This window comes from Pseudorasbora parva, chromosome 1, assembly GCF_024679245.1.
Source record: "Pseudorasbora parva isolate DD20220531a chromosome 1, ASM2467924v1, whole genome shotgun sequence".
Lineage (NCBI taxonomy): Eukaryota > Metazoa > Chordata > Actinopteri > Cypriniformes > Gobionidae > Pseudorasbora > Pseudorasbora parva.
Window position 1 is genome coordinate 22085025 of NC_090172.1, and position 12858 is coordinate 22097882.

Below are 12858 nucleotides of genomic sequence, written 5' to 3' on the forward strand. Positions count from 1 at the left end.
ACAACAAAGCCTAGAAAAAATACACGGAACCACCCCTTTAAATATTTGATGTAGATTTTTTTCTTCCTTTGGTAGGTAACCGTGTAATAAACGTGATAACGCGCAGTGGGCCGATGATTCAAGGTCCTATCCATATACTTAGCACTTTGGCTTTAGTATGAGTTTGTGTCAAGTATCGCAGGAATAGATGCAGGCACTCTTTGATGTTAAATGCTTGAAACGCTGTCCAGATTCCTCCTGATACACTCATCCAGCCCAGTACAGCAAAAACCCTCAGATCACAGCATAAAAGCTCAAACTTACAAAAAAAAAAAAAAAAAAAAACACATTTTTTATCCCTCTTTTTGGATTTCCAGTCATCCTTATCCATCTTCCCACTCAGTCCTCTCTCTCTCAATCTTGACTTTTTGTTGCTGCTTTTCAAAGGCGGTCACAGCAATTCTCAAGCGCAAAATCCCCATTAAGCTTCAAAGCTCCGTTTACTCCTCCCTCTTTAACATGTGCATATGTGTGCATGTGTGATAGAGCGCTTTACTGGAAGGTGTTCAGCTCATAAGCATGTAACTAGGTAAACACACTCTCACTTAAGAAGCGAATGTTATCTTTAGCAATCTCATAATTATTGATTAATGAGTCGATTTAAAATTTTATTTTAACTTAAAGCTCTATAGGAATGATACAATTTTCTTAACCCTTAAATGCATGAATGTTTCCAGTCATTATTAAATGTTCAGGTCTTGGGGATTTGGATCCTCATACTTGAGGACGGATCTCTACCTGTCATGGTAATATAAAACTCTCCTGATATTAGAGTAACAATTGCAAAAGAATAAAACAAAGTATTTTCTGTTACCTTTTGGAGCTTGGAAGGGTTCAGTTTGAGCAGATGTTTTATCCCATCATCACTGTCCTCATCAAAGCTAATTTCCCGGTACATTCAACATCTGGCTCATATTCACAATCTCAAAAATATAATTTTCGACATTTTCTAAATCAATATTTTGATCGCTGACAGCTTCTTCACCAGATCCACTATCAAGTGACAGTGAGACTAATATCTGATTGCTCTGCATTTTACTGATGATACGTTCGATTCTTTTGTTTTCTGTCAGCGGTAAGTGAGTGAAACGTCACTTTATTGTTGTGTTTCAGACATTGCCACCTTGTGACATAAATGTGAATCACCCTTATTCAGTCATCAGAATGAATTATTGTTGTGTAGAAAGAATATACTCACACTGTTACACATCTCAAGTTTTACACAAAAATAATGGGAAAACAAGCATTTCCTTTATTCCTTACTCTTTTTTCTACTTATATTGTGTATAATTAATTGATTGAGAAATACTAAGAAGTTTTATGTCTAACTTGTGAAATGAATGAGGAGGAGGGTAGTGAATGATGTCCCGGGTCACTAAAGTCCTATGCTAAAGGTATGTGTTTAAGGGTTAAATGTTCACACAAAAATGTAAATTCTGTCATCATTTACTCATTTAATTTCAAACCTCTAGGATTTTCATTGTTCTGTGGAACATCAAAAAAAAATAATAATAATAATAAAAATAAATAAAAATACTGACTGAATATATATATATATATATATATATATATATATATATATATATATATATATATATATATATATATATATATATATATATATATATATATATATATATATATATATATATATATATATATATATATATATATATATATATATATATACACTTCACATTCTGCAACATGTGAAACATCCCTTTAAGGCGGATATCTGTTTATAATTTCTGCACAACTACTGCCACCAAACAAGTAACAATAATGACAGGTTTGCCCAATATCAGTTGGTTGAGCAAAGGTTTGATTGAGTCGCACAGCCACAGTGTTTACACTTTTTTGAGCGGAATCAGCCTATAAATGGCTTACTTACACTTGTCTCTGCATATTAAGCTGGGATAGAAGAAAATGACACACTTCAGCTCTAACTCTGATCCATGTGAGCGTGAAGCATGTGTGAGATCCAGATCCTATATACTTCTTTCTAATGTGATTCTTTAGGAAACAGCTGTTCAGACTGTAAGACCATTACTCATACTCTCAATGTTACTATATCCACCGCAAAAACCAATTTCTCTTTCCTCTCCCAAGTTTTTTATATATATATGAATACAATGAAAGTATGTATATATTGCTTCCAAGGCAAAATTTGACTGTTAGGGTAAAATATTTATTTTATCTACAGGTAGTTCGATCTAAAATTCATGGTAAAATAAAGTAGTGAGGTAAGATTACAATTATTTGAATCTAGAGATCGAGTAAGTGAGAGATTGTGTGCATGTGAATTATCTGGGTCCGTTGATTCATCTCTCGGCACTGTTACTATCTCAGTGATGAATGTGATGTAGCTTTTTACGCTACTTTATTGATAAATAAGTTTATTGTATATAAAAATGTCTAAAAGTACAATATTAGAAGTATTTTTCTTGTATTCCATGTCTTCAGACGCCATACAATTATCCTGTCGCTTTATTTTTTTTTTACTTACATTCAAATATGCTGTGTGGAATAGTGCTTGGGTGTTTTAATTGAATGTAAATTGAATAGAAAATTGTGATCCATGGAATGAAGAAAAGTCAACACATGATTGAATTTTCAGTTTTGAGTGACATTATCCCTTTAATGTTTTATATATATATATATATATATATATATATATATATATATATATATATATATATATATATATATATATATATATATATATATATATATATATATATATATATATATATATATATAAAAATACATACATATATATACACACACAGTGTATTACTACTGTGCCTGTTCCCTCTACTCTTATATCTCAATTTCTCTCTTCCTCCTACTTTTAACCCTGTTCTCATTGATATGAATGACATATATTCCTTAACGATTTTTCTGTCTGATCTTTCTGCAAGTGCAACAATTCTCATTAATGATTAATCTCAAGTATTCTACACACAACACACAACACACACATAAATAGTAGTACTCAAACCAACACACTCAAACAATTGTACATGCACCAACTTTACCCAAGAGCCAATTAAATTAATTCAGCACATACGCCAATTAAATGCATGAAGCATCAGCTGAAGATCAAGTCAAATCCTACAAAGACAGATGGAAATGATGATGAGAGGCAGATACGTATATCCAAATAATGATTGTTTCATTAAAGACTTACTGCGTGTTTCCATGACAGAATATGTTTTTCACCAGTGAATGAATGAGAGAGATAAATAACTAAACATGTCAGTGAATCAGTGAACGACTGGAGACACTTGTTTAATGAACCAATCAATTACCAAGCCAGCTTAATTCATCATTAAAGGTGATTCATTCCATTTTCCAAAACATTAAAGGGATAATGTCACTCAAAACTGAAAATTCAATCATGTGTTGACTTTTCTTCCTTCCATGGATCACAATTTTCTGTACAATTTCCATTCAATTAAAACATCCAAGCACTATTCCACACAGCATATTTGAATGTAAGTAAACACAAAGCGACAGGATAATTGTATGGCGTCTGAAGACATGGAATACAAGAAAAATACTACTAATATGGTACTTTTAGACATTTTTATATACAATAAACTTATTTATCAATAAAGTAGCTTAAAAAGCTACATCACATTCATCACTGAGATAGTAACAGTGCCGTTCTCAAAGCAAACAAACTCACAGTCGAGAGATGAATCAACGGACCCAGATAATTCACATGCACACAATCTCTCACTTACTCGATCTCTAGATTCAAATAATTGTAATCTTACCTCACTACTTTATTTTACTTTAGATCGAACTACCTGTAGATAAAATAAATATTTTACCCTAACAGTCAAATTTTGCACTGGAAGCAATATATACATACTTTCATTGTATTGAAAAGTGCAGTGCAAACACATTTCTCTTTTTTGGTTCCATAGAAAAAAGTAATTTACACGGATCAGGACCAAGTGAGCGCTCCAGAGTTTGTTGGATTCAGCCCAGAAGCAGAGTCGGAGCATTGGTGTTCTCTCATTCGCTCCAAGATTGCTCCGATAATGCACAATTCCGTTCATAAAAGATGAGCGGTAAGTGGAAAACCTGGAGTGGATCTAGAACGGAGTGATTAGAGAGCACTTTGAGTGAGAGGGAGAAAATTGCTGTTGCTCCGTTTGGCTCACATACTCTGGGAAATTATGACAGAATTTTCATTTCTGGGGAAACTAGCCCTTTAAGCTCAAGTGATCCTACTGATATATTTCATGTGAATGCTATTCTGCAGTTCATTTTCTCAGCACAGATAAGCACTTCAAGCACAGATAAGGCTTCCTTTCCATGTATTATTGTTATACACTGCAGTCTGATCTTATTCTATCTAAAAAACAAAGTTAAGTGTTCTATTAGTATACTTATTTTAAACTAAAAATAAGAAAGTATATTTTCAGTTTACTTTTTAGATACTTATCAGAAATATACTTAAATTGCATTGTACTGTATACTTGACTTATACTGACAGAAAATGTATATTTGGTCTATACTTAAAATGTACTCTTTCCCCACCATTGACTGAATTTTCCAGCTCTCCATGTTTTCACTGTTGTGCGGTAGGGGGGCGCTATGACACAACTTTTAGTAAAAAATCTCAGCATCAAAATACTGGAGAAGAAGAAGCTGAAATAAGTGATAGAAGATTGCTCACACAAATGTAAAATAACGGCATCATGAAATATTAAACAGCATGTCAATCAAAACTGCCTAATGTTACCAAATGAAATGTAAAAAGGAGCCTTTTAGCCTTTTAACTTGTAGTACAGATGCAGTACAAATGAGAAACCTAGTTGCGCACTATTTTTTTATTCTCTTTACATCTGTTTCTATTTTTACACATGGTATTCTTTTTTCTTATGCATATTATCACTATTTTAAATCATTTCTATGTAAAGCACTTTGAATTGCTATGGTGTATGAAATGTGCTATTTAAATAAACGTGCCTTGCACTTAAAGGTTACTACCATTACACTTATAATACACTTAAATGTGTACTTTAATATACTACAAGTGGGCCAATTCAGTCCAACGCGGTATTACACTCTAAAAAGTGCTGGGTTAAAAACAACCCAAGTTGGGTTGAAAATGCACCGACCCAACAATTGAGTTGTTTTAACCCAATGGTTGAGTTGTTTTAACCCAGTGGTTGAGTTGTTTTAACCCAGTGGTTGGGTTAAATGTTGCTTAAGACAACCCAATTGCTGGGTAAGAACAACTCAACCATTGGGTTAAACAACCCAATTGTTGGGTCGGTGCATTTTCAACCCAACTTGGGTTGTTTTTAACCCAGCATTTTTTAGAGTGTAGTACATTGATATTTAGTATACTTAAAAATATACTTAAACATTACTTAAGTATACTTCATAAAATGAACTTAAAGTATACTTTTTCGTAAGGGAAGTTCACTCTTGTGTTTATAAAATGTCTCCAGATAGCAGTGAAAGGCAGATAATGGACAAAAGAGATTATGAGATGCAAATATGGAAAAAGTCAGGATGAACAGAATGAGAATGAAAAAGTAAAGATACTGAGAAGTCACATAAGAAGACCATTTTTGATTTAATGCTTCCTGAATGGCCTTATTCCTTCACAGACCCACTTTACCAAACACTTTCCCTCCATTTTCTTTATCTTGCTTTTCCTTTCTTATCTGTACTCATTTTTTATTGTCCTTACAATCATGTATCAATCACAACATCATCTCTAAAAAATAAAAAAATAAAATCCTGCCAAACAAACAAGTCACATCAAAACCAAGTAAGAAATGGCTCAAACTGAGAGCCGATACAGACAGGCAAGCTTTCAGCAAGGACACCGTTTCAAGTATATTAGACTGCCACTTCAGCATATCTCTCTCTTTCACATGCTGCCATCCTCCATATCTCCTCTCCCAAAGAAAATAATGTTTTTTTTTTTTCATTTGCACTTTTGTGGGTACATCTAAAGAAGACTTCAGCAACTTTCATTTGTACAGAAAACCCCCAAGGCACAGTTGATCAGATCACATCAGATGTGGCACATGCACAAAGTGAATTTCTGCTCAAGATGTGATGATTTATTATGTAATATTTTCATGCTTTCGAGGTGAAGTGTCTTTTTTCCAGCGTTAAAACACGTTCTCCTATCCCAGTGTAATGTGCAGCGACAACTATAAAGAAGGCATTTGCAGGTTAACTTCCTGAAAAGTGTGAACCATGTGAATGCTAGGATAAATATGTGTGTGCTCTTTTTAATGCATTTACAGTGAGTGCTTCATTTCTTGTAATTGTGACTTTATTTCTCATCATTTTAACATTATTTCTAATTCAGTCTCATTTATTTTTATTTTTTATTTTTTATTGTTTGTGTGGAAACATACTTCCACATTTATTAGCACATAAATGCATTACAATACTGAATTATTTTTAGTAGCACTGTATAGTACACTGTAAAACAAAATCAGGTCTCCAATTGAAGATTTTAACATTTTTTAGTTGGCCAAATTGAATTTCTGTGAATTAAATTGCATCAATTCACTGAAATTCAATTTGGCCAACTGAAAAATGTAGATGTGATCAGTCACCAGAAAATGTTTAATTGGAGACCTTTTTTCAGTGTATATAATAACAATCATTTGCAAATCAGTTAATTCATAGTTTATACATTTTTCACAAATTAGCATCAAATACATTTGAATACTATTGTCATTCATTTAACTTACTTAATGCGGATGACATAACCTGAAGAATGCATTTCATTTGAGTTTTTTTGTTTTTTTGTTTTGAGCAGTGTGCAGTGACCGTTAAATCTCTAGGCTTGCTGCATTGTGTGGAGGTGGTTTTCAGCTTTGGCATCGACAGGTTTTTCTCTTTCTCTCCCAAATGTGAAAAAAAAACAAAAAAAACAAAAAAAAACACTGCAACCAGTGCATCTTCTTAAAGAGACATGCTTGTTGATGACAGTTGCTATGGGCACTACCAACGCACATGTCATTTAAAGTTACCATCTTTCCTACTGCATTGCTCTTTTGCCTGTTCTGCCACCTTGTACAATCCCCACCCCTTCCTCTTCTCCACCTAATGTCCATTTACTCCCCTCTTCATGCACGCACACACACACGCACGCACGCACGCACGCACGCACGCACGCACGCACGCACGCACGCACGCACACACACGTCATGTTTCCATGTTTAATGGGGACTTTCCATAGGCGTAATGGATTTCATACTGTACAAACTGTACATCCTATCCCCCTACACTGCCCCTACCCCTAAACCTACCCATCACAGGAAACATTCTGCATTTTTACTTTCTCAAAAAAAAAACTCCTTCTGTGTGATTTATAAGATGTTTTCCTCATGGGGACCTAAAAATGTCCCCACAAGGACAAGGATTTCGGATATTGCCATCTTTGTGGGGACATTTTGTCCCCATAACGTAGGGATTACCAGGTCTCTCTCTCTCTCTCTCTCTCACACACACACACACACACACACACACACACACACACACACACACACACACACACACACACACACACACACACACACACACACACACACACACACAGAGCACACAAGTGTTTGAAGAGATTCCACTGGTGAAATACTGCACGCAAAATAATTCATTTTGGCTAATTGGCTGATCGTCTGGTGAAACTAGCTCTGCTATTATGGTACGACTACTGTCAAATTTTTATGATGACAAAAGAGACTTAAGGGGATCTGAAATATGGTCATTTTGGGCACTGAAAGACCAGAGATACTGAGTCAGCCACATAAAAATAATACAAATAAAAAGTGCTTCAGTAACTGCTTGAACAACATGACATCATGACTTTGCATAAACATACACACCACTTTCTAAAGCCAATCTGTATGCATTTTGAGCTATCCACGTGTATGTGTGCGCCGTGTGATTCCACGTGTATGTCTACGCAGAAACGAACCATCATCTCCGTGTGTATGTCTACTGCGTATGTGCATGTGACACTGCCAACCTGATCTCACAGAATGAATATTTATAGCCTAATTTTATATTTTAGAGCAACTAACTCCACTCCTACCCTAAACCTACCAACACCCAACAATATAAAACACGTACAGGCAAATAAATGTACAGTAGCATGTATTTATTGCAAAAACAGACCAAAAAAAAAACAGTATAGACAGTAAACAGTAAGACTTGCATTCCAAGTCTTCTGAAGTCAAACGATATCTTCATGTGAAGAACAGAGTTGATCTTAATGTTTTAGTCATTGAAATGATGATCGCGCCCCTTTGTGAACAGAACACGTGCACTCGTTAATATTTCTCATTCAAATAATATACACAACTCTTTAGAATGACACGATCGGTCACGAGACACATGAGAGCCAATGCTGTCAAAGCTGATGTGACGTTTCTTCCGGCGGCAATATTTGAAATTTATTATTAATCTTGGACTCGATGGACGGATGGACTCGACGTTACTGATCGCTTTTGGGGATTTTCATCACACAAATCAATCTTTTGGCCTTGGAAGACTTGGAACATTTGTACTTTCGGAATAAATTGTGCCTGCAGTCGTATCTGCCTGTTATATCCTGTTTTTTAAAAAATACACAAATGGGTAGGTTTAGGAAAGAGTTTGAGTTACGCATTCAAAATGTGTCTGAACGTGTGTGTGTCCACAAGGTAAATGGATTTATAAACATACTAAGTTATGATTTTTTGAAAATGTAAAAATACAGAATGTTTCTTTGGTAGATTGGTAGGTTAAGGGTCAGTGTGTGTGTGTGTGTGTGTGGGCATGTTTTTGTGACACATGAGGAAACAAATGTGTATAATGACAAGGGTACACTCATAGAAGAAAAGGTTCTATATAGAACCTTAAATAGGTTCTATCGTTGCTACGTAGTTGGAACCCCTAAAAGGTTCACTGCAAGAAATGCTTTTCCTACTTAGTATTTTTGTCTCGTTTCTAGTCCAAACGTCTAAACATTCTTAAAACAAGAAGTATTTACTAGACAAGCAAAAGTAATTGTCTTATTTTGGGGGGAAAAAACTCAAAATTAAGAGTTTTTGCTAAGACATGCATTTTTTTCTTTGATAAGAAATGCATTTTCTTTTTGCAGTGTTTTATATAGAACCCTTTTTAAGTGCCAAAAAGGTTATTTCTTGTCATTATAAAACCCTTTAAGCATAAAAGGGTCTTTGGAGTACACTCAACTATACTTCTATATAAACTTTTAAGGGTTCCAAATACGTAGCGCCGATAGAACCTTTTCTTCTAAGAGTGTGTGACACAGGTATTACAAGTGTGTGTGAGATGGGTAGGTTTAGGTGTAGGGGCAGAGTAGGGGGATAGAATAAAACGACTTTGGTAAACACGCTAAAAAATGATTATGCGTCTTGATAGCATGCCAAAATGGCATACGAATTGCCGTGTTATACATACGCCATTTCATGAGATAAGTCTGGCTTGAACGTTAAATGTCATCAAAGGGCTAAAAGCAAACAACAATACAATACAATTGTAAACTCAGTGTCCCAAAAGGCCTGATTGGAATGATGATGTGTGCTAATCTTGGTCATTTCAAGAGATTCATGACACTGAAATGTGACAGCTGACTGAGAGTTTAGGCTATTATGCAAACTGCTGTGGGGCATTTGATAAACAGGCATGACTGCAATAACAACAGTGACTAATATATGATCTGAGTCAACAAGCCCTTGTTTTAAATAATATCAGCATACTTAATACTTAACAACGCTCAAATCCTGTTCCACATATCAGAATTTAAATGTTCTGACTGGCTTTGATTCTGTGACCTTTTGGCGTGGACATACACACCGCTTGTATTGTACCTTATTTTCTTTCCTCCAGGCCTGATTATTAGTCAACAGTCTATCAAAAAAACACAAAAAAACCTCCCTTTCCTCTGCAATATCTGTATGCGCTTGACTACTGTTGGTTGAGACTGTGTCAGATCTCTATAAAAAGGTGCCTTTATGTCTTAGGAGCCTCTGATCCCTTGAGCTTCTGTGGATTTTTGAAACAGCGACACTGTCAAAGGCCTCGCCCGATAAAAAAGAAGTAGAAGTTTTTAGAAGTCAGGGAGCCTCAAAGCCTAAATGTGTTCTCGGCGGACGGAGATAAACATAAAATCATTGCATCCAACACAATGAGATACATGAGATAAAACAAAACATTTGTGAAAGGGTGAAATGTCTTTTCCAACATTTCAACGCATAGCAACGATACCTTAACTTTTTGCCCAAGGAGGCCTTGTAATTCCTGGAGAAAGCTATCCGATAGCATTCCCATTCAGACATCACTACGTCACTACTTTTGAATGGTCGTCAATGATTTCCCCCCCCCTTTTTTTCCATTAAAACAGGTGATAGCGAGCCAATCTTGCATGCGACCCTCAGGGTGCTCTTAAAGCAGTCAATACTTAAAGGATCAGTTTTGCACTTACCCTAACGCCGCGAACTCTGAACTCGGTTAGCGCTCTGTGCATTTTGGTTGCGGCAGCAGGGAGGTCTTTGCCACTGGCAATGACTTTAACCAGCAGTGAGTCATAGTGAGGGGAGATGATGGCCCCCTGGAACGCAGACGCACTGTCCAGACGAATACCCATACCTTCTCCACTTCGAAACACCTGAGAAAGAGAGAAGTAATAAATCATGAGAAATGTTGCTAGAATGAGGATATAAAATCTATAACAATACAGCTATAAAACAGTGTTGACACATGGACTGCGAAAAGTATTTTAAAAGTGTCATGAACTGGCTTTTTAATTTGTTTATACTGTTGTCTGAGGTCAACTAATGACGTTTGTGTGTTTTTTTTACATTCAAAAACATCATAACTAATAATTTATAGGCTATTTTCTACACTGGTTTTGAGGCTCTCTCCTGAACGCTGGGTTTTGATGGGCGTGCCGCACTGGAGACTTGCAAGATTTGCATATTTTTGCCTGTTCTGCCACCTTGTACAATCCCCACCCTTTCCTCTTCTCCACCTAATGTCCATTTACTCCCCTCTTCACTCCCCGCTTCAGCTCCGCTGTCATAACTATGCCCCTGTCAGTTCAGTTCACATGAGAGAGGGATTGTTTTGAAAACGGCAACCTGAGATGATTCTCTCACAGGGCTCGTAAATGTCTTTATCAAACAAACACAATTTCTCATCCACCCATGATTAATTGGAATATTATTTCTGTATTACATGGCCCGTCCGATTGGTCGATATAAGCGTGAACCATGCACACACACGTGCGCACCCAGATCAAGAAAGGAATATTATTTCTGCCGACGGGCGTCAGTTTTGGTAGCCCTTCTGGAAATCACATAGCCCTGGGACTACTAAAAAAGACATTTTACATAAGTTTGTTGCACCATTTCTGTCAGATATAATATAGAAGGCATAACATTGTGCAGTGAGATGAAGCGAACACACGTGAGCTGGAACTTCATTAAAAATAAATTAAGTACAACACATTCCTAATATTACGATCCAAAGGAAGCTTACGCAGCGACTGTGTTCTTCCACAATATTTCGCTATCTTCTTCAATGATCTTCTTTATTGCTGCTGGCTAGCGTGATGCGATGAGTCGGTGGGCGGGGCTACTGAATTACACATGCTTATTATTCTCTAGAGGTGTGTTTCGTCACGCGATGACGTAAGGATGAAGCACAGGATCATTTTCTGGGCCTGGTGTCTATTAAAGCTTTTCTTTGACTAACAAGGAAGTTTTCAGCTCTGAAATTTACAGGATAATCTTATATTACCATGACTTTTTATATATCAAAAGCACAAGGGAAAGTTGATTTCTCAATTCATCCGCCCTCTAAATAGGTCAGGCTGAAAATGACGATGAGAAATAATAACCCCCTCCAATGTGTAGTGTACAAAAAAAGAACACAAAAAAACATTACTTTCTGCAAATACATTAATAAATAAGTACATCTTAGTTAGAATTCTACTCTGACTGCATTATATTTATAGAATTCTGTGCTGATATTACATCATTAGGCGATTAATAAATAAATACGATTTGATTTACTGTCACTTTTGATGAATTTAACGTGAATTTAAAGTAAATTGCTTACTTACCTAAAACTTTGAACAGTAGTGTATATTCTATAATCTGGGTTAATGTCGGGGAACACAATCCCATCAGATAGAACTATTTATTTTCCTTTAATTAAATCAGAAAAATGAATGCTGAATAATTTGTATTTACATTCAAGAGTCAACCTTTTCTTTTCTTTTTTATTGGTTGGTTGAAAATGCTTTAAGGAATAGAACAGTTTTTAAAATAATAATATCTGTAAATCTGAAAAATATTTTATGCTTCAAATAAAGAAACAAAAAGCCCAATATTTTTCTTTTTTATTGTTTGTAATAAATGCAGTCATTAATATTGAGGCATGTTTTCTAAAAAAACAACAACACAAATCTTCCATTCACCTCACTTTCATAATCAAGCAGGATTTGTTTCCCCTCACCCTAAGTATATGACACATAGCGGCTATTTATTAGGTGAGTTTGACTTTGACTACCTAGGGTCTAACTGATAGGGGAGATTTGCCACTTCCAGACGTGAGAGGAGTTGTGGTGCGTTCAAGTCCTCCTGGGATGTTCGTATTTACGAGGTAAGAAGTCGTGTTTACGAGATGTGCGTTCATGTCTCTTTGGTCTGAGCAAGATGGCCGAGAACCTTCTTTTAAAGAATTTCACGAAAATACAGCAGTGTTTGTTAACTCTGCTTATAGAAAATTAAGAACAAAGAGTGCCCATCATGT

General features: G+C 35.7%; 1 protein-coding gene across 1 annotated transcript in view; it reads right to left on the reverse strand.

Moving 5' to 3' along the window:
- The window catches only part of pcxb (pyruvate carboxylase b), a 316419-nt gene that overhangs the window by 145115 nt on the left and 158446 nt on the right, over window positions 1–12858 (reverse strand). Inside the window, 1 exon segment of the mRNA XM_067435536.1 lies at window positions 10526–10708. Within this exon segment, the coding sequence (XP_067291637.1) occupies window positions 10526–10708 (183 nt within the window).